The sequence below is a fragment of the Canis aureus genome, chromosome 20 (assembly GCF_053574225.1).
Source record: "Canis aureus isolate CA01 chromosome 20, VMU_Caureus_v.1.0, whole genome shotgun sequence".
Taxonomy (NCBI): domain Eukaryota; kingdom Metazoa; phylum Chordata; class Mammalia; order Carnivora; family Canidae; genus Canis; species Canis aureus.
Window position 1 is genome coordinate 57,121,192 of NC_135630.1, and position 23,491 is coordinate 57,144,682.

The 23,491-nt window shown below is 34.3% G+C and overlaps 1 protein-coding gene and 1 pseudogene across 8 annotated transcripts in view; one reads left to right on the plus strand and one right to left on the minus strand.

Moving 5' to 3' along the window:
* EPC2 (enhancer of polycomb 2) overlaps positions 1 to 22,643 on the plus strand; it is a 127,547-nt gene extending 104,904 nt beyond the window's left edge. For 4 of the 8 annotated variants that reach the window (XM_077861649.1, XM_077861651.1, XM_077861650.1 and 1 more), the window contains 8 exons: positions 1,934 to 2,125; positions 5,782 to 5,871; positions 7,298 to 7,443; positions 7,553 to 7,896; positions 17,051 to 17,187; positions 18,606 to 18,765; positions 19,660 to 19,993; positions 21,380 to 22,643. In XM_077861649.1, the coding sequence (XP_077717775.1) occupies positions 1,934 to 2,125; positions 5,782 to 5,871; positions 7,298 to 7,443; positions 7,553 to 7,896; positions 17,051 to 17,187; positions 18,606 to 18,765; positions 19,660 to 19,993; positions 21,380 to 21,452 (1,476 nt within the window). In that variant the 3' untranslated portion in view covers positions 21,453 to 22,643. Of the gene's footprint in view, positions 1 to 1,933; positions 2,126 to 5,781; positions 5,872 to 7,297; positions 7,444 to 7,552; positions 7,897 to 15,383; positions 15,579 to 17,050; positions 17,189 to 18,605; positions 18,766 to 19,659; positions 19,994 to 21,379 lie in introns of those variants that run through there. The other 4 variants (XM_077861646.1, XM_077861648.1, XR_013359413.1 and 1 more) reach the window with 4 other exon arrangements.
* On the minus strand, positions 11,774 to 12,232 carry LOC144291839 (peptidyl-prolyl cis-trans isomerase NIMA-interacting 4 pseudogene; annotated as a pseudogene).
* Positions 22,644 to 23,491: the final 848 nt, after the last annotated feature.

Below are 23,491 nucleotides of genomic sequence, written 5' to 3' on the forward strand. Positions count from 1 at the left end.
CTAACACCAAAAACCATGTGCTTTTCACTATGCCATCTGCTTTCCTACAGAATATCGATAAATTAAAGTTTACGTGTCATTAGCCTAAGCAAATCCTGCATTGTAGTGGTAGGCATCAAAATCTACTATTAAAGCTTTATTCACTGAGATATTTGAAGTTATTCTTATTTTCATCATCACTTCCAGAACCAGCATTTATCAACTGCTGTCCAGTTGGAGTGATTTGAAGAAGTCCTGTAACTTCCAGATCCTGTTTTCTTCCTAATAGAAAGAGCCAGACTACATGATTATTTTGGTCTCTTAGATTTAAAGGAATTGTATTTATTCAGTGTTCACTTGGTACATTAATTAAAATATTCAGTTGAGAAATACAAAAGTTAATAAAACCTCTAAGGAGCTTAAATTTAAATAATAGGTATTGATTGAGTATTTAGACAATAGAGCTTTACTTTGTAGCAAGATTTAAAAAGCAACATAGGGTGTTTGTGGAAAATTCATCTTTTAAAAATGTACACAATTCTTACTTTCTGTGGGTTTATTCTTAAAGGTCAAAGAAGAATATGGAGCGGCAAGACTCCTCCTTTTATTCAACTGATGTCAATTCAAACACCAAAGTTCTTTCTTATTCATCACAGGCATCTAGCCCATCTACCTGATTCTTTTAAAATCATACTTGCCTCTATAGCCAAAAATTTACCAGTGCAATACATGTAATTTTCTAAGTTATTTTTTAAAATCCATTTTATATAAACCAGTGCTTTTTCCAGGTATATGATTGGTAGGCCTAGAAATGAAATCTCAACCAGAAAAAACTGACAGACTCAGCCTTTATTATACGTTCGTTGATTCTTATTTCAGACCATCTATAAATGTAAATGCTCACCCTGTTTACTAGTGTTAGAGATACAGTTGCATCCATTGTTGCTCTACCCCATTAAACACAGTTAACCTTATTTACTTAGTCATACATCCCACCTTAAAATATAGGTAGTTTCTAAGAATGAGGTAGGGATTTTCTTTTTGACGTCCTAGCTATATCCATTGTGTGAAACCCAGCTATATCACTAAGTAAGCAGCATTTTCATTGTGTGTACCATTCTTGACCCTGCGGTAGTTTTAACAGAAATGTGGACTACATGGGAAAATGTAGAACTTCCTAATTATTTTTTCACTTTCATATTGCTTGTACTTTGGTGCTTAGAACAATCATTTTCTTTTTTTTTTTTTTAGAACAATCATTTTCAAACATTTTAAGCAGTAGATCCCTACTTATTAAAAGAAATACCGTTATGTTAAAACAGATTAGAGCTTCTTGGCTGAGGAGTTGAGAGCAAGGTGGGGCTGGAAACCCTCCCCATTAGTCTCCTGCCAGATGGCCTCTCAAGTGCTGTCACAACTCTGGGGTACTTGAGAACAGTTTGATTATTGTTGGGTTGAAGCAGTAATTGTGCATTCTAAAAAAAGTAAGCTTTTTTTCTAGTTAATAAACTTATTTTTCTCCAAAAATGTACCAGCTGTAGACATTTTTAAAAATTGGAAATAAGTGTAGAAATAAATCAATGAATTTATCTAAATCAAATTACTTTAAAAATAGTCATTAATTATTAATACAGTGAATTTAAATAAAAATTGAAGTACTGTTAAATGCTGGATTGCATAATAATAGAGCAATTTTTAAAAATCACTAATATCTTAGTTTAAGTAAAAATAGCAATAAAAAGCAAATTAAGTACCATTATGATTTTTAATCATAACTTGCAAAAAGTAAAACCTTTTTCAATTTATGATCACATAGTTTTTGCATATTAAAAACAGTAAATAAAATCACCTCCTGGGTAAAAATGTATGTTTTTCAAAGAGCAGTTTAGTTTCTCATGATTTCTAAAATGATTTTCATTTCTTCCTTTTGGGGGAAAAATCGTCATGTAAACAGCACCCTCATCATTTGTCTTTGAAAGAAGAGGCTTCTGATGTGGTTCGTCAAAAGAAGAAGTACCCAAAGAAGCCTAAAGCAGAGGCTTTGATAACATCTCAGCAACCCACTCCTGAGACATTGCCTGTGATCAATAAGAGTGACATTAAGCAATATGACTTTCACAGCTCAGATGAAGATGAATTTCCACAGGTGCTTGTTTTAAAACTATTTTAAAGACATTTCCTTTTAGTCTTTTATATTGCTATATTTTAAAACATAACCTCTTAATTTTGAGTCTTAACTTTCTTCACCTAATGTTATATAGCATATATATATATACATTTTCCACATTATTTATGTGGCCACTGAAATGGTATTTATTTTGCATTATTTTCTATCAGTTGGGTAGAATTTATTCTCTGTGGAGCATTTAGGCGGTTTTCAGTTTTCCCTTATATAAAAATGAATGTTAGTATTCTTTCCCTCTGTATTTAAGGTAGATTATTAGAAATGGATTATGGTCTTTTAAAATAGTTAATACATAATTATATAAATATTCACCAATAATAATTCCCTTTTTCTTTTTGCCATATTCCACTAGCATTTTATTCTACTTTTTTTTTTTTTTTAAAGATTTTATTTATTTATTCATAGAGACACAGAGAGAGAGGCAGAGACACAGGCAGAGGGAGAAGCAGGCTCCATGCAGGGAGGGAGCCTGACGTGGGACTCGATCCTAGGTCTCCAGGATTACGCCCTGGACTGAAGGCGGCGCTAAACCGCTGCGCCACCAGGGCTGCTCTATTCTACAACTTTTAATGTAAATTTTGCTACTTTGGCAATAACCATTTAATTTTGAAGATTTATAAGAAGTTATTCAAATTATAAATTGTGAAGATAATTCTTTGGTTTATATTGTAACAGTTAATAGCAAAATGTTTGCAGTTTTAAAATCTTAATTTTACTTTGACAAGTGCTATTTTTAAAACAGGACCTTTGTATATTAAAGGATCAATTTTAAAAGATACATATTTATACTTAGCACCTCATCTAGCAATACCCTTTTCTTTTTTCTTTTTCATATGGTATAGGCAACCTAAAGAGATGCTGCAACAAATACATGTTATTTTATTTTAACATTTTTGCTTCATTGCTTTAAAAGAAAAAACTTTTTAAACCAGTATTACAGATATGCCTGGAAGCAAGATTATCTATAAAATAGTTTATGGTTATAACTACTTAAAATCTAGAGTTTATATGAAATTGTGAAATGGGTCCCCTTTTGCTATATTACATATTTTTTTACTCTTCTATCACTAATTTAGTTTTTCTATCCCAGATAATATTTTAGCATTCATCTGGATTGTAACAAATGCACAAAGATATGTCTAATTTAGTACACTCTTAAAAAGCACTAAATGAAATAATTCATTACTTTTGTCAAAGGAAAATCCAGTTAGACTCAGTGCTTTGAAGAGCCATGGGATATGGCCATTTTGAAGAAATGAGGAAAATAATGTCCTAACAAATAGTAGTTTTCCATATACAAGAAGTAGGGATAGGCTCTAGGCAGAGGAAACAGCATATGAATGAGAACTGCTAGCAGTTCAGCATTGCTGGAGCATAGAATGCAAAAGGGAAGAGAGGCTGAACAGGATGATACTTGGAGTAGTAGTAGCCAGGTGGCAAATGGCTTTTATCTACATTATATATTCTGAAGCATTATTAAAGAATTTTAAGTAAGGGTATGACATGGATTATTATGTATCAATAATAGCCTTATATTGGTGGTACTCAGGAGAGCCTATAAAACTTTGCTTTTACACCTTAGCCATTTAAGGTGATATATGGGATATTACGACCTGTAGAAACTTCCTTTCTTGCTAAAATCAGTCCATTACCCTGATGGTAAGGCATAAGTTCACATACTAGTCCTATATATTCCTCGTGCATTAAGGGACCTTTGTTTCTGTTCTGAATTCTTATAGTCCCCAGCCCTCAAACCCACATGAAAATTTTGAAATTTCGAATTGTATTTTAAAACTTAGTTTCCTGAGTCCTTTAACTAGGTCTTTAAAAACCCTTATAAATTTTTATAATGATATCCCCTTCTTGCTGAAGAATTCATATTTACCTATGTAGTTGGACATCATTCATTAGGCAGCTATTAAGGATGTAGCTGTTACAAAATCAGTATTTTATTGCTAAGAAGATCATTAAAATAATCATATGTTTCTTCTTTGTCTAGTAAACAAGGAACATAGGAATGAATAGGGAGCCTTAAGAGAACATTTTAACCAGACCTATCCCAACTGATTTGCAGCAGAGCAGAATTAAAAACCCTTATCTTTTCTTGATTATGCTTCTGATTCTTCTAATGCAGCTCTCTCTTCCTTTGTCTCACACTAAATCCTGGAATCCACTCCTGGGGAATGATGGTCAGGACAAAGGGGTGGTATACTTTATGCAAAGAATTTCTTAAAAAAATAAATAAATAAAAGAATTTCTAAGAGTTTGTAACGCTTCCTTCTGTGTATTTTAGAGGAGGTAGATGATCTGCAAAGGAACCAAAGTATAAAATTCATGTTTGGGATTTCCTTTCAAATTTTGGGTTTGGAGGCTTGGTTCCCTGGGAAGAAGAATCAGCCCCAGCTTACTGTTTCTGTGTCTCCCCCATAGGGTTGGTGGAGGTATATTGCAACCTCAAACAAATGCCTTTATCCCCTGGATGACCCTGCTCAGTGGTAATTACCACAGTTTGGAAATAATGTAGAGAACACATTTTTCCTCTCAAAATAGGAAGAGAGGGATTTGTGAGGTTCAAAATTTGCAAGTAAATATGGTTGAGCCAGCATTGTCAGAAAAAGAGATGTTCTCCAAAGTGAAATTGCGAGACAACTGAAACTTAAGTACCAAAACTTTTTTTTTTAATTTTAACCATTATGAGTAGAAATTTTTCTAAACCGTATTATTTTCTGCTGTATCAGAGTATATTTGTATATCATTTAATCCATCTTTTATTTGCTCTAATTAATCAGTGTTGCCCCAGGGGTCCACTCACATTATACAGCGATATTTCATCTAAGATCACATAGTTCCAGGCAGAATGCTTTTAAATTATGTGACAGCTTTTTGAAAGTATTTTTTTCTTTTGCTGTCAGATTATGGGCTTATCACTTCTTTCTGCAACCAGTCTGCTTACTTTTAGCAAGTTTTCTTTCTTTTAATTTTCTGCTTCTGATCTACTAAGTTTAAAAAAGTGGTTTTACTAAACTGTACACCTGAAACTAATATTACACTATACGTTAACTAGCTGGAATTTAAATAAAACTTTTTAAAAAAGTGATTATTAAAAAATGGGTAGGGAAATAAGGGACTCCCTTTGAGAAAAATGTATGCCCTTAATCACTTTGGAGGGAGCACTATTCATAAGCTTTATAAATAGTGTTTTAACTTCCTAGATTTGACTCTATTACAGAGAAAGTCATTGCATAAAAATACATGTACTTATAAGTGAAGCATAACTGTCAAAATAAAAATAAAGCATTCATGGTCACATACATTATTTACAAAATATACAAGTGGGTATATAAAAACTACTAATTCTTAAGTACTTACATGTTCAGAATCCATTACACAAAACCATGTTAACTTACTTTCAAGAACTAACCCATCCAAAATAATCATTTTTAACCATAGAGAATCTTTGCTGGTCTTTAACTCTTTGGGAGAATTTATTGCCTACCAGAAGTAATGTAGGAATGATTTACTGTTTATGATCGGACTCTGATTTTAGACCATTATAAAGACTGATCTGTTGACTTTGGTAACTCCTGAATGGAATGTCTCATGCCTCTTTTTTCTAGGTACCATCCCCAGTATCAGAACCTGAAGAGGAAAATGATCCTGATGGTCCCTGTGCTTTCAGGAGGCGAGCAGGATGCCAGTATTATGCTGTAAGAACTTCATTTTTTTGTAGTATATATATATGAACTGGAATTAATAGGTAGTTCTTGTCAAGGTAACTTAGTCTTGATTTACAAATGAGAAGTCCATCAGCATTTTTTATTTACTATCCCCTATATATACCAGTGAAAGATGCTGAAAAGTACTGAGTCCTTTCAGAAGATATTTAAAAAATACCAGAATCCTTTTACTTGGAAATTGATAATTTCAAATTCTAAATTTTAGAAATTTAGTTTTATTTTGAGCCTTAACTATAGCTTAATTTAGCAGTTAGGAAAATTACTGTCACTGCTAGAGTTAAATAAGCCCAGAATCTCTAATTGAAAATTTTTTTCAGATTTATTTATTTGAGAATTTGAGAGAGAGAGAGAACACACATGAGCAGAGGGGAGGGGCATAGAGAGAGAATCCTGAAGCACCCTCCTTGTTGAGCATGGGGCTTGATCTCAGGACCCTGAGATTATGACCTGAGCCAAAATCAAGAATTGGCTGCTTAAATGACTGAATCACCCAGGTGCCCCAAAATTTTGATAGTTGCTGCTTATTAAAATTTATTTTAGGCAAGTCCATCTTGTGCATATACCAAGTAAGGATCAAACATAAAAGAATCATTTTTAAACTTTCTTCATGGCAATATCTTATATAATAATTATATTCAAGCTTTTTGACATACTTAGAAATTGCTTTGTGCTATTAAGTCAAGTTTTGGTGCAGCATTATATCAGGAGAGACTCACTCCCAAATGCTCGGGTTTTCATAAAGGTATAACTAACTATAGCGTCACGAGGATAGCTTTCAGATATGACTTGCAGAGACCATTTTTCTTGTTGCATTATGGTAAACATCTACACTTCCATCATTTCAGGGTATGTGTGTGTGTGTCTGTTTAGTGTAGAAGAGGTAGGAAGTTATTTATGAGTTATGCTAATAAGAAAAAGAAAATTACTATGAAAAGGCAGAGTAATGTTAAGACCCAGAAAAATAAAGGAAGTGTTAGCTTAATCCATAAATGCTATAAAGTACAATTTTTGGCTAAAAAACAACAACAACAAAACAACAACAAAAAAAAACTTCCTTCTGATTTATCTCAATAAGAAGCCTATACATTACTAACTATAGTGTCTTTGCTTTTCTACGTAAATGTTAAAAGTCATAATATTCTTTAAAGATAGATTTCTTCGAAAATATGTTATACCCTAAAATACTAAATTCAGTTTGAGTTATTTTGGTAAGTGAACTTTTGATTCGGTTTTATAAAATTTTATTTAGTTAATGTCATTTAAACTCCAATTTTACAGTTTTACATCTAAATTTCAACTGTTCTTCTAATGCTGTACTTTATTTTTATCATGATTTAACTTTTCTTCATTTCAGATTTACTCCCTGATTTTTAATTTTTTTTTTCTTTCTTTGCAGCCTCGTTTGGACCAAGCTAACCACTCATTTGAAAATTCAGAATTGGCAGATTTGGATAAGTTGAGATATAGGCATTGCCTTACAACGCTCACAGTCCCAAGAAGATGTATAGGATTTGCAAGGAGGCGAATTGGCAGAGGTGGAAGGTAAACTATTTCTTTTGGCCTGCTTTTTGTTTACAAGCTAGCAGGGAGGATGTAGAGAAAATGTTATTAAGTTCTTCCAGATAATATTTGGTTTTATATTGCTTTTCAGGGTTATAATGGACCGGATATCCACAGAACATGACCCAGTCCTAAAACAGATAGACCCTGAAATGCTGAATGGTTTTTCAAGCTCTTCCCAAACTATAGACTTTTCTTCTAATTTCACTCGGACCAATGCTTCCAATAAACATTGTGAAAATAGACTGTCCCTCTCTGAAATATTAAGCAATATCAGATCATGTCGACTACAGTGTTTCCAGCCAAGGCTACTAAATTTACAGGACAGTGATAGTGAAGAATGTACCTCAAGAAAATCAGGGCAGACTGTGAACAATAAAAGAGTTTCTGCAGCATCTGTAGCTTTATTGAACACCAGCAAGAATGGCATATCAGGTAAGCTGTCACTTTTTAAAAGTATATCCTGCTCTTCTGTTTTTCCTTAATTTTCATTATTCACTACATAAGTGCTCAGGGTAAATTTTAAGGTTTATGTTCATAATCCCACTGAAGAAAGGAATTATTTTTTCTTAACCTACTAGAGTTTTTTTCCAGCCTAAGAAACTAAATCCTGTTGTTAGGGTTCATATTTTAACCAGTGTCCTACTACCTATAAAACCCTTTTTTTTTTTTAAGAGTTTATTGATTTATTTGAAAGAGAGAGAGAGAGCGCACGAGCCGGGGAGGAGAGGGAAAAGCGGACTCCCTGTTGAGCGAGGAGCCAGATGTGGGGTGATCCCAGGACCCTGAGATCCTGACCTGAGCCAAAGGCAGACACTTAACCAACTGAGCCACCCAGGCACTCCTGACTTCTGTTTTGAATGTGTGTGCCTGGTTTTGTGAGTGTGTTGGTGGAAAACATAGGCAGTTCTCTGTGGGCAGAATGGTTATAAGCTGCTGGCAGATCTTCATAGCCATAATGTGCACTTGGTAAAGAAAGTTTCCTTTTTTTGTGTATATGAACTTTGCTCAAATGTAGGTATTGTTCCTCAAAGTACCATTTAAAGCTCTCTCTCTGAAAAATTATTTTTTTTTAAGAAGCTCCCTATGATTAGTTGTAATTTTGTCTGGTAGCTTACCTCTGATTGAGATTGGAGAGCATTTTAAGAAATACTGTGCTCAAATTAATTTTTTATGACATGTACATTGTAAATGTATAGTATCTAGACAATCTAAAATGTAATTTTGATTTGTTTTCATCTGCGGATAGTCTTTATCACATGTATACAAGTAGGTACAATTTTTAATATCCTTATAATAGATACATCAGTACATGGTATCCAGAGACCAAACTAGATGTGACTTCTCTTACACTGTTGATATCCTTTCTTTCTATAAAACGTATGTATTTCGAAGTTACTTTAACCTGGATGGTGCATTTTACTATGTGAAATTATGTAAAACCTCTTTAAAGTGGTTGCAAATCATTTTAGTTTGAAATTTGGTCTCAGTCATATTCAGTCTTTCTGTTATTGGACTGCTTATTTTTAAACTTGATCTGGCCACTTATCCATTTAAAGATTATATTAGAAAATTAGATTTGTTTGAATAATTAGAAGTTGATAATGTCATTCCTCCAAATTAATTGGTTAATTTTCTCCCAAATAAACTTAGGTAAAGAAAATGGTATCTCATTATATAAAGTTCATGAGTCTGTGAAGTTTTAATGAGCTTTTGAAGCTGAAATGGATAAATTCCTAATATGATTTGTGGTGGCAGTCTTCCTAGAAACCTAAAGGTAGTAGGAAGTTGATAAATATTAGTTTTTTGTTTTTTGTTTTTTTTTTTTTAAGGCAACTCCATGACAGTGTTCAAATAAACGGAACTGGAATTCCTGTATCAAAAATTACTCAAAATAATTTTTGCCAAAAGGGGAATTTAAAAATATCTCAATATAGGCACTAATAATTAGATTTGATAGTAGATTTGAGTTTCTTCTCTAACAATGAATGCCATACCAAAAAAGTGATTTTGTGTTTCATCTCACCTTGAACATGGCCAGATATTTGCAGCTTTCTATTGTACATTCCCAATAAACTCCAGAAGGATTTGACTAAAAACTCTTTTCCAGAAAATATGTATAGATTTTGTATGTTACTGTATCATCTTTATTCTATTTGTATTGATCCAGAATATGGCTTACTATAATTTCAATAATCCCATAATATTAGCTCTAGAATTTTATGACACTATCATGATATATTAGCATAAAATAAGCATTTAAAGTATCTTCGGCATGGATGCACTTTTCAAATAACTTAAATAACAAATATATTAATTTCTGCCTTTCTCCTATCATTAAAATAATAGTCTTTTTGGTCTGTATATTTCCTGTCTTAATTTTTTGGTATTCTCAACATAGTACCATTTCCTTCTTTCCTTGACAGATTTCAAGACTTAAGCAACAACTTAGCTACATTAGAATCAGTGTCTTAAATAGAAATTTTCAAATATATATTCTATTGCCTAGAGTAAAGGATTATATTTGAAGTTTTCCTTCTCAGCTGTGACCCTTTAATCATTGAGGCCACAAGGTGTTTTTTTTTCCTAATATATTTGTTTCAAAATATTAGGCACAGGTATATAAATGCATAATGGAACAAGTCTTTTAACAGCATTTTTGTAAACATTTGAAGTACCCATTTGTACCAGTTCTATTCGTTACATAGTCCTCTCAGTTCTGGTTAGAAAATTTAGCTGGATTCCATTACAGTACAGTAAATACTGATAACAATTCCTTCATCGACTTAAAGAGAATGTAAGAGTTTTTAGAAAGTTGTAGTTTTATATTTGGTGGACACAGACAAAAGAATCTTTTTTTATTTCTTTCAGTCTTTATGCCTTCATACTGCAATATGAAGGCAATACTGAAATACTGTTGCCTTATTCTTAGTGGACTTGGTCATGAGATCATGTTTGTCTTTAAGAGTAACGAGACTGACACAGGACCCTATTTTTACCTTACAGGGTGTGTCACTGAGCTAGACAAATTATTAGTACTGAATTTTCTGTTTCACAGCTGGAATATCACAACAAATAGTTTAATCAGAAATAGAACTGTGATACTCTTGACAATAATGTTTAATCACAACTTTTTTAGTTCTTGAACTTGAGTGCTAGTGGCAAAGAATTTTCTTTTATGTTAATAACCCAGTTAATATTTTTCAAGTCATAATCCCTGTGTCCTAAATAGATCCTAATTGTTCTTTTTGATGTCATACTAAAGGACTTAAAACAAATTAGAATGTATGTCCTAGGTAGTAGAAGAACTAAAACCAAAGACTTCATTTTAAAGCAAAAACACATGTCTTATTAAGTATTATGTAAAATGAAGATCTGTTTTCTTAGCTGAAAAACTCTTCTCAAAGAATAGAACCAGGACAGAGAAAGAAAAGATAGATTGTGCTGAAAAATAGCAAGTGAATAACCAAGGAAAACTAATTTCACACATAATTACTTAGAATTATTATATGCAAAGCACTATGTTAAGTGTTTAATATTGCAGTTTTATAAGAATAATCCTTTAAGGAGCTTCCAGCACATGGCAAGCAAGTATTACATTTTTTAAATAAATAGATGATAAAGTTTTTAGTCATTTGAAACTGCAGTATTATTCTTTTGAGATACTGTTCTTAAATCCAAAATTTAAGAAAATGTATATCTAAAACTAGCTTTGCTTGGGGCACCTGGCAGGCTCAGTTGGTAGAGCATGTGACTCTTGGTCTCCAGATCGTGAGTTCAAGTCTTGTGTTGGGTGTAAATTACTTTAAAGATGGATGGATGAATGAATGTAGCTTTGCTTGTTCAGACTTGAGGAGCTGGATTAATTTACTTTTATTTAACCTTGGTTTTGACTATGGTTGCAATTAACATTTTTTCCCCTCATTTGTCTTTGAATATTGAATAGATAGATACCAGCAGCATTTTTGACCAGCTGCAAATATTTTAACATACCAATTTGTAAGAATATCAACATTTTGAGCAATTTTCCAGAGAAATTCCTGATTTTTTAATTTTTTCGGGTTTTTTCCTGTTCTTTCCTAAATTGCCATAAAATATTTGCAAATATGAAAGTTTTTGAATAGGTGAAATTATATTTTCACAACTAGCTAAGATACAAGGATTTATTTTTGAGTTACGATTGCTTCCAGAAGTATGAGATATAAATTCAGATTTCAGGAGTTAAAAATTTTTAGTTTGCTGAAGGACTAATACTGAAATTCCAGTTACAACTCTTTAGGTTGAGTATCACAAATTTAAATGGGTCTTTTTTTTTTTTTTCCCGTCTTTCATACCATTTTATTTTCTCCCTTCAACCATAATAATACGATACCCAAATTCTGTCCTAATTGGAGGGTCGGTAAACACAGGCTTATCCGGCCCACTTACAGGCAAGGCAAATGCTGCTGCTTGAAATGGTCCCACCATAGAACCTCTGGTCATCCAACCCAAGTCGCCCCCTTGCCTGGCTTTATCTTCACTATACTGTGTGGCCACTTCATTGAATCTCATTCCAGACTTTAACTTTTCCATGGCTTCCATGATTTTCCCATGTTTTTCGCACAGAATGTGTCTAACCTTTATTGTATTACCACCACCTTTGGGACCCTGGGCCTTCTTGTCAGAACTGTCACTCCTGGAGGCGGCTCCCCCTTTCCCCCGTTTCCTGGAACCGCTCTTTCCCTTGGGCGGCATCTCCGAAAACTGCGACCAAATCCTCAATGGCTTCCTTCGCCGCTAAATGGGTCTTTTAAAGATTTTGTTTTTTTTTTTAAGTAGCCTCTCAGCCCAACATGGGGCTCAAACCTATAACCTCAAGATCAAGAGTCACACACTCTACCAACTGAGCCAGCCAGGCACCCCTTATATGAGTCTTCATTTTCATACATTTGTTCCTCATTCTTCATCTCCTCACCCTTCACACCTGACCTCACCTCCCATCTTCACCCTTTGTGCCCCCACAGTTTTGTAGCCTATTCGTTAGTTTGCCTTTAACTGTGAGAGTTACATCATAGGGTGTGTATAGTCCTGGACGAATAATGTCACCTTTGAAGGATTGAAAGATTTGTCCTCATAGTAGCTCCAAAGGTTCATATGAACTTTCACCTGACTCCTCACTAAGACCTACAAGGTTTAAAATAAGTTGTCTTCCCTACTCCCAACAGCCCCAGATCTATCTTTTAAAACAAACCAAAAATGTGTATAGTCAGTATTGCTTCATAGAGCATATGTTAAGACTTTTATAACAAAGACCTACCCTGTAGATGAAGAAATGCTGGATAATAATATATGCATTTTGACTCTTAGATAATCTTTACCACCGTATTAGTTGTTCTTCAGTAAACTTTGAAAACTTGGTCTAGACTAGTGTTTAAAAAAATTCATAGCTTCCCAAGAATACATTGCATTAGCCCACTTAGAGAAACACTGCATTAAAAGATAATTTTTAAAAGGCACACACAAAATCATATGTTCATACCCTATTGTGAGATGGTCATCAAGAGGATCCAGAATGTGTTTCTATTAGATTTTTTTTAAGTTCTATCAACAAAAGTTAGCAAATACTTGTAAAAGATTTCCCACATACTCATGAATACTACGTCTGTGGGCCTGAGTTTAAGAAGCAGTGATCTAGGGCTTTTAGAATCATTAAACCAGTATAAAATATAGTGGTGACACCTTGAGTATATTTTTGATGGACCACTGTCAGAATATGGTAGGGAAAGCTGATAAGGGGTTAGCCTAGCAGATTACCACACAGGAACCACATACCTGAAAGGTGAAAGATGAAATGAGGAAAGCGTAGGACTTTTGAAAACAGAATCAACATTTCAAGGATGGTGACAGGTATTCTAACAAAAAATACATGGATTCATTTGGCGAATAAGGCAACTGATATCTAAGATGGATACTGAGGGATGTCTGGGTGGCTCAGTGGTTGAGCATCTGCCTTTGGCCCAGGACGTGATCCTGGAGACTCAGGATCAAGTCCCACATCGGGCTCCCCACGTGGAGCCTGCTTCTCCCTCTGCCTGGGTCTCTGCCTCTCTCTCTCTCTCTCTCTCTCTCTCTGTTTCTCATAAATAAATAAAATCTTTAAAAAAAAAATAAGATGGATACTGAGCCAGATCAAAAAAATAGCCAGAGAGGTTAGAGGCTTTAGTGAAAAAACAACTGTTGGTTATATACACAAGATACCTAGAAATGCAAGTACATCACTAGTGTATAGAATGATATATTTGCACATATAAAGAGGAAAATTCTATAATATGTATTCCTATTAGTATGTATTAACCACAGAGATTTGGAAAACTTCTTACTCAGGTGAAAGGACACTTTCCATCTATCTAGATTAGTGAAATATTGGTACCTTTACAAAACAATCAGATTTGTGGTTACTTTTAAAGTGACAGCACTTGGAAGGGCATGGTAGGGTAGACTTACGACCAGCATAAATTTTAGTTTTAAGCTAGCAACCTTTGAGCAACTAATAGAGCTTGTCTTGGCAAGAGAAGCAGATAAACAGATTTGTACATTCCCAACTCCCCTTTTTGCCACTACGGACCCTCCTATTCTCTATCTCATTTCGAAACAGATTTCCTCACAGTATAACTGCAACCTTTTCCTGCAGTGTTTTAATGTTTACCCCTTTGATGACTGCAAGTCAGTGTGCAAAATAAATTTCTTGTGAAACTATTTGAGTGATTATGAAAGGAAGAATAATCAGTAGAGAAGGTGCTTTCAGTCAAATTACCTACCAAGTTACCTACTTCCATCTACCATTAAGTCAGCCCTAAAAATGATAATTCAGTACTGTGTCTGTGCCATTAAGATCACACGTTTCTTAGCACTTTCCATTCACCCTAACAAAATGAAACAGGTCAGTTAGAAAGGATATTTTATGTGTTCAAATTCTGTGTCATAATTACTAATTGCTCTTTTTGTCTAAAGAATTGAAGTAATACTGAACAGTGCTCTAGAAAATACTGAATGAGGAACATCAGCTTGTTTTTCAAGCACAAAACATTATAGCAAAGAAAACTAGGTGTCAAGAAAGAATATAACATGCTAAGCTTGAGATGAGGGGAAGAGGAAAAAAATGTCATTTTTCAAAGCATATTATAGAATTAAGCTGAGTTTATATTACCAGTGATTCTCAACCGGTAATGGGATCAGGGATGAAATTTTTGGTATCAAAGTCAGCCTAGGTTAAAAAATTTAGGAAACCCCATTAATTTGAATAATTTGAATTGAGTCTTGGTTGAAATTTTAATGAGTTTTCTATGGGGAAAGGATGGGGTTTCTGAGCAAATTATGGTCTGAACAAGACAAGGCAGTAAGTAGACATACCACCCCCCCTCCCCAAGACAGGCAATTTTATCAGCATTCCTTTTTAATATATATGTAAATGGTCATCGTTCATAAAAAGCAATTAGAACACCTGTAGTAGGCAATACTTTGTCATGGACTACCAACCATTTTTTTAAATTAAAAAATGCTTTTTGTTCTTTCTACTAATTTAGATACATACTTACTCTGAATTCGATTTCATGATTTTCTGAATTAAAATATTTTAGAGATGATTCTCACTGTTCTCATTTCTCTCTCAATTTTGAAATAGCCATTAAAATTATAATTAATTTAGTTTATTCCTCAATCACCATAACCTGCCACCTCTTCACTACAACAAAAACTTAGCTCTAGACAAACATAATCTTGGATTTGAGGGAGTAGACCATGCTAACACCAGATTCCAAGTCTATTTCATCTGAATTGGCACACTCTTTATACACCTAAGACTTAAACAGATTTATTTGGGTTTAACTTAAGAGTTTTCCTTCCTGCTTTTTATCTAATAAACTATTTTTCATCTCTTTCCCAAGGTTTTCAAACAGCTGGAAATTCATGAATACTTCACATTTTCATTTGATTTTGAAGATTGTAAATTTAGAATTAAAAATATTTTTTTCATTTAAAAATAGAACACTTGCAATGAATTTAATATGTGCAAACAAAGAAAAACATTTGATTTTGTTGGTAATTCAGTAAGATAACTAATGTGTACTTCAAAAATACAGGTAATATTAAAATTTTAGAGTGAGCGTTATCATAACACCAGGTCTTTTAATCTTCTAAAAATTAAAATTGCTATCTAGGAACTGTTTTGTTTTTTTTTGTTTTTTTTGTTTTTTTTTTCCCATAGTCCAATACAAATTTTAATGTTGCAGAACAGAAATGAAGGCATATCAAATGCTTTGTCCATCTCTGGGGCCTAACTCCCTTTTCATAGAAAATAGACTGTATTCAAAACTTATTATATATCTAATTTACTATCATTTTTTTTTAACTTCTCATTTTAATTATACTAAATGGAAAACTTGGGGGTGGGGGTAGTTAAGTAACCTAGGTTTAGGGTGTAGTCTATAGTCTTCTAGCTAAACCCCTTTAGGTTCTGTTGATTTGATTGCTCAATTACACTTAAAAGTTGACTCATATTAGTTGGTATTTCTTTTACGTATCTTTCCTTTCCAACTACACCATAGAATTTTATAGCAGGGGCCCTCTTAGTTTATTTTGCCCTGTATTCACTTAACTCTTAAATGTAGCACTCTGCATCATGGTAGATAGTAAATATTTGGTGATTGAAAGAATAGTTGGGGAGAGCAAAGAAAGCAATGAAGAAAAGTAGAGCAAAATTATTCTAGTAATAGATGTATTCTGATGTGACTTAATATTTCTTGATTTTGATAATGTACTAACTTCTATGGAAATAGCTTTTGTCCTCAAGCTCAGTTTATCAATAATGTACTTGAAAACTAGTGAATGAAAGTAAAGAAAAATGTTTTCTATTATAACTTTTTCTTAGCTAACTTGTAAACAGAAGTTTTAGATGTCTTACTTTTACTTGAAATCTACTAACTTTTAACACAGTTGATCACAGCATAATTGCTTACATTGGAGGATACATTCTACCTTTAATTTTCTGAACGATTCTCTGGTTTCTAGCCCATATTTGTATAGATAAGACTTATTTTAGCATCAATCTATTGGCTTGAAACTATAGTTAATGGTTAAACTAGATGAACATCTTTGTTCTCTACTCTGATTTGTAATCAGAGAAAATGTCCTGAATGGAAACCAGCAGTAAGAATCATTTAGTCTTCTGGATGGTCCTGCTTTGTTACTAAAGCTATCACTTAGTCATTATTATTATTTCAGTTAATAAATCAAAATTATTTTATTGTTACCACAATATAGTGAATTAAAAGTGATCTCAAAGACATTAAATCTGAATAAATGATTAGAATCCTTTTGTTAGAACTACGTTATACAGTAAACACTACATATAGAAACTTTTTTAGCATGTGACATTAGAAGATTATGGATATTAGCATAAACCACTTTTGCTTTTTGTTGGGTTCTTTGCTGATGTCGATTTGCGATTGCTTTTCATCTTAATTAGGCAATCGTGTGATACTGTATCATACTTTGTGTTGTTATAAGTATTTTAAAACACATACTTATTTCTGAAATGAATGTCCTTTACCAGTAACAGGGGGTATCACAGAAGAGCAGTTTCAGACACATCAACAGCAGTTAGTTCAAATGCAGAGGCAGCAACTTGCTCAGCTTCAGCAGAAACAGCAATCTCAGCATTCCTCGCAACAGACACATCCAAAAGCACAGGTAAACTTGTCTTTTAGTTGTGGTTATGTTTCTTCCCCCCCCCCCCCCCTTTCATAAGTACATCGTTTTCATTCAATTTTAGTCAAGTCATGGAGGATAACCTTCAAAAACTAGTTTATATTTAACGAAGGGAGTACTAGAGTCAAATATGGTATTTGTAATGTAGGAAAGAGACTACATTGTTTTAAAGGGTTATTAGAAATTTGTGGAAGAAATTACATACTCTTAGGACTATCATCCCCACTTATACAGTCCTCAAAACTTTTTTTTCCCCAAGAATATAACTTTCCTAACCCCTTCCTAAACTATGTGTTTAAGTGCCATTTGGATATGCCCCATGGGCCAAGAGGTAATTCTCTTGAATTGTATAGTGAATCTGAACAACATAGCCCTTTTCTTCTTTGAATCACATTCCCCTGAAGAAAACAATGGCCACCAGGTGAAGTTTTCCACTGGCATGATTAAATGAATACACAAAGAATAAAAATATAAAAGTGTAATTGCCAGAAGAAGGTAGCACTGCAAACACCTTGATATGAGCACTGTAAGACTTATTTTGAACTTGTGGCCTCCCGAACTGTATGAGAATAAGTTTCTGTTGTTTAAGCCACTAAAAATTAAACTGTAATTGAAAAGTAGGTTTCAAATTTGAGCCATCTGAAAGAAAGACATCTAGTGTTTAGGTCTTAGGTTTGTTGCTTCATAATTCCAAAAGTAATGCTGAAGGAATAACTGAGACGCGTTCAGTCTTCTTTGTATTCTATGAGCTCTCAGGCCAGCATCTGCTGATGGTGGTAGTTTTAGTTCTTTCTCAGGGGATCACTAAATACCCTGACCTTGGAAATCCTGAATCCCAAAACATGAAAATCTGACACCAGGACCTCTCAGCACTCTTCTAGCGTCCAGGTAGATTTGGGAATGGCCCACATTCTAGAGCTATTGGCTGTTAGGAATAGCTGATCAGCTTCCTACGGAATCAAGAGGAATGGCCATTAAACTTGCCTTTGTTTGCTTTTTCTGAATCTCTTGAGTAGCCAACTGCGAGGTAGGCCAGACATATTTTTTAATTGTGACAAAAGTGATGGTCAGTTAGTCCTTTTGATTTCATTTGTCCATGGTATCTAGATTGTCAAGTATTCTTAAAGGCATTCATTAACACATACTAGGAAAATTAGTAGACTATTATACATTTGAGGTTTTTAATTCCCTAGATCTTTCTCTGAAATAGTTGTTTCCCATTTTTAGTCCTTTCCTTGCTTCATATGCCAGAAATAGTCTGTGGAGTCCTAGATCTCTTAAACACCTGTAACTCTTCAAGACGAAAAAGGCAACTGCCTTTTGGTTTGCCCATTTCTTAATATTCATGTTCATGAAATCACATCAGAAAAATCAAGAGTTTAATTTCGTTCATCTTCTAGGGCTCAAGCACCTCTGACTGTATGTCTAAAACACTTGACTCAGCCAGCGCCCACTTTGCTGCATCCGCAGTGGTCAGTGCACCTGTTCCAAGTCGCGGTGAGGTAGCCAAGGAACAGAACACTGGCCACAACAACATAAACGGTGTTGTCCAGCCTTCAGGTAAGCTTGTGGTTTCGTGTGGTGCTTAATAGCTCAAAGCTGGAACTCACCGATTTGAGATAGGACTTTTGTTATTTAAATGCAAGGAGAAAACACTGTACAAGAAGTCAGGATTCTTCAGAATTCTGTGGGGAAGTGTGGTGGAATGGCTGAATGTTTTTCTAGAATTCACGTAAAACCTACTCCCGGTTTCCTCGTGCACCCTCTAGATAACCTTCCTCTGTAGCTCTTCCACCTTGCCTAGCTTTATCCACGTACTACTGTGAGTTGCCTCACATCTTAGGAAACATGTTTATCTAATCACCAACCAAAAAAGGATAATCCAGGCTCCTCTCTCAATAAGTTTAAAATCAGATTTATTGTCCCACTAGCACATATTCAATGGGCTGCCTTCCTGATTCCTCTTGAAATCCAGTATTCCTCTGCAACCTTACCTGCTTCTTACTACCCCGAGTCCTCAAAGACCTGCTGTTCCTATCAGCTTTCAACTACTACTCACACCTTTGGCTTTTCCACTTGCTTTTAGTGAAGCCCATGATCCTGATTGCCCCCCTTAGTGATTTCTTCTTGCCTGTGTGAATTCTGGTAGAATCCAACCATCATTTCCACGTGCTTTCAACCTCCTGTGTCCTATTTCCTACTTTCCAAATCGGGATGCAGCAGAATACTTTGTAAAGCCTTTTTATTTTTATGCAGGCCACTAGAAAGATCTGTCCTTGGGTTGTACTGGGTTAGGGATGTGATCAGGAGCTCTCTTTGGAGAGGCCATTGTGTGGAAATTAACTTGGGATTTAGTTAGAATACTAGTGTTTGCACTTATTTTTATTAAACTCTTGATTTTTTGAGAGTTTACTTAATGTCTCGTGATATGAATTGAATGATTTTCTCTTTCAGGAACCTCTAAAACGTTATACTCCACCAATATGGCTTTATCATCCAGCCCAGGGATTTCCGCTGTACAACTTGTAAGGACAGTTGGCCACACCACTACAAACCACTTAATCCCAGCATTGTGCACAAGCAGTCCTCAAACACTTCCCATGAACAATTCCTGCCTGACAAATGCAGTGCACCTCAATAACGTCAGTGTTGTTTCTCCAGTCAATGTGCATATCAATACACGGACTTCAGCACCATCGCCAACAGCCTTAAAACTTGCCACAGTTGCTGCCAGTATGGACAGAGTGCCAAAGGTTACTCCCAGCAGTGCCATCAGCAGCATAGCAAGGTGGGTGCATGTGTGTGTTTCCAGTAGCATTCCACCCCTCCCTGCTGGCTATCTTGTGGGAGGAAAAAGGCGCTTTTTTTTTTTTTTTTTTACTGCCCAAGCAATAAGATATCTGTTGATTTTCTTGCTTTTTAACAGATACTGAGATCTGCTTAGTGTGGAGCTGTGTGACTAAGATTATTTTGTTTGAAGTGTCACTAGTGGGCTGTTTATATGCCAGCCAGAAGTACTAAAAAAACAAGGGGGAAACATCAAATTGGGAACCATCAGACCTCCAAAAATACATCCTATTTTAGAAGCTTCAGTCCTATGTTACTTTTTTGTAGCATAGATAGTTGGGAAGGCTAGAGGAGTTGTTATTAATTCCCTTGTCAGAGCCTTAATTTTCTTTATTTTTAAAAGATTTTATTTATTTATTCATGAGAGAGAGAGAGAGAGAGAGAGAGGCAGAGACATAGAGGGAGAAGCAGGCTCCATGCGGGGAGCCTGATGAGGGACTTGATCCCGGATCCCAGGATCACACCCTGAGCCAAAAGCAGACACTCAACCACTGAGTCACCCAGGCGTCCCAGAGCCTCAATTTTCAAATCAAAATTTGCATTCTCTTCAACATTGTACACAAAGGGAAAGTAAATTATTCTATGTATATATTAAAATTAAGAATATTCTGGGTTTAGCTAAATCTGTGGTATTTCAGGATATGTTTTTATATTTCTTTCTGTGATACTAATTCATGAGAACAGTGAATCAGAAAACAATTGAAGTGCATGAACTAATAACTACATGACCTTAAGCCTATAAAGTTAAACTGCGGGATCCCTGGGTGGCCCAGCGGTTTAGCGCATGCCTATGGCCCGGGCGCGATCCTGGAGACCCGGGATCGAGTCCCACGTCGGGCTCCCAGTGCATGGAGCCTGCTTCTCCCTCTGCCTGTGTCTCTGCCTCTCTCTCTTTCTCTCTGTGTGACTATCATAAATAAATAAAAAATTAAAAAAAAAATAAAATAAAGTTAAACTGCAGTGGAAAGTAACTAATACTGTACTTTTAATGATTATTCTTTTTGAGTATTACATATTTCATCTATTGTAAAAAAACTTGGATGGGTTCTGTGTTACATATTTCATGAGAAGTTTGTCTTCGGCTTCTACTGAAATATTATGTTAAATTACTGTCTTTCCTAAGTAAACAGTTATAATCAAGGAATTAGGAATTTTTAGGATTTCTTAGCTGAAGAAAATTTGTCCTCATTCCTGTATAGAAATTATAAAAATGGGAAATGTTCTTGTGAAGTACGTATTTAGCTGTAGTTACATAAAAACATGTCTGTAAATACTGATAATATTCTAGAGAGTATTAATGTTGATTTTACTCCTTGCTTCATTTTAGAGAGAACCATGAACCAGAAAGATTGGGCTTAAATGGAATAGCAGAGACAACAGTAGCTATGGAAGTGACATAACCTAAAACATGTGGCTTTTGACCTGTGCTGATGGTGTACAGTCATTCATATTCCAGCTGAATGCAAAAGGCGACACTCTGTGGATCACAGAGCGTAACAATGGACCTAAATGGACTACAGTATATCGGATGTTAAATCGATATATGATGTATATTTTGTAAAATTGGGAAAATCACTACCTTGTAAAATAGTTTATTTGTATCATCAATATTATTTCTGTTACTTGAATAGTAGATATTCATCATCATGCTTTTGCACTTGAATTTGCAACTGAATGGATTTTAAAAAATAATTCTTTAATGGGATCATGAGCATGAAATGGGATCCTGCATCACTTGTTTTAACTATTTATTTTGCCATGTTTACATTTTGTATCTTGTAAAAATAAATCCAACTTTGTGTCTAAAAAGTTAAAGATTCATAGCTAGGAAATGAAATTCTTGTAATTTTTTTCTAAAGGAACTGTAAAGTTTTCACTTGGTTCATTTTGTTTCACAATTTGACTAGATGGACTTTTTGGTAAATACTAGTGGCATTTCACTGTCAAATATGAAGTTCAAGGCAAAATAGTATTTTCTATTACTGTGCAGGGGAAAGGGATGGATCGATACATGCAAATTTAATGTAGTAACTCACTTTTCCATATATTTTGAATGTATATTTCTATTTATAATACCAGTTTATAAAAAATAATTACACAGGAAAAAACGGACTAGGAAAAATTATGCATCTAGCACATTTAAACTGTGCAGATAAGAAAATTTTTCAAGGATTACATTTTATCTGAAGACTGCATATTTTAACTGGCTTTAAAACTGTAACACACCACATAAAGGATATTTTACCAGGTATGTATTGCATCATATCATTGCAATAATTATTGGAAGTCTACATATCGAGCCATCCCAGGTGTTGGGAGGGGGGAGGGTTGTGGCAAGATTGTCTTTTCAATTTTGGAGAGTTTTCCTGTGGCTACAAGGCAAGTAACGGGTTGGAAAAAGTCTGACTGTAAGCGTTGGACACCTTCATAGTGTAGTGTTTTAGTGACTTTTTTTATACGGTTCTTGTAAATTAGATACGTGTAGTGGTGTTTCAGAATGTTTGTTTATGCACTAGTTCAGACAACTTTCCCTGTTACTTGTTCTTGATAAGTGAAAACTGCAGGGAAATAAAAATACATATCAAAACATGGACATGCTGCATATGTGTTTATTTCACAATGTGCACACAGTGTAAGTGAAAATGTAAGGGAGATGATAGCACTTAACAGCACTTTTCATTTTCACAGTGCTTTCCAAGCATTAATGAAAAGAATTATAAGAAGCTCATCTGTGGGCACTATTGGGTTTCAGATAATCCAATATAAACTACCTTTGATATGAAAAGTTCTTAAAATATTTTACGGAATGTAAGTAATTTGCAGTATAACATTCATTGAAATCTCATAAATGAGCCTCATTTTATAAATAAAAGTTTAGAGTAGAATTATATTGCAAGGGGGTTTTGTCAAGTAAGTCCTGGGAAATGTAAATATTTTTAATGAATATGATTAAAACCATTTCAAACTTACATAATTTTATACTTTACATTTTTTATATCTGCAGTCCTGAAAGTTGTAAATTGATATGTCAGTTGAATTAATGGGCCAAGATTTCTGCTGAGAGTGGTTTTTATTCAGGTCCTAAATGTGTAAAGCAATTTATGGTCAAAACCACAGAAAAAAAATAAATTTAATTTCTTCATTGGTTGTGACCTGATAGGATCCATGCTCGTTTCTGCCATACTACCTCTGGAGTTACTCATTGCTGATGATATAAAGGAAATAATTTTGATTTGATTTGTATTATGACTGTGTTCATTCTGCTTATAGTTGGATGTATCTCCTTGCTATTAAGAACTTAACAACTTTAGTGCCAATTTTGGAGAAAGCTTTTTTTTCCATTTTACTAGTAAAGCATGAAGTGAATTTGCCTTATGTGATATACATGTTATAAATAACTGAAGTAAAACAGAACAACTATCCATTTGTACAGTTTCTG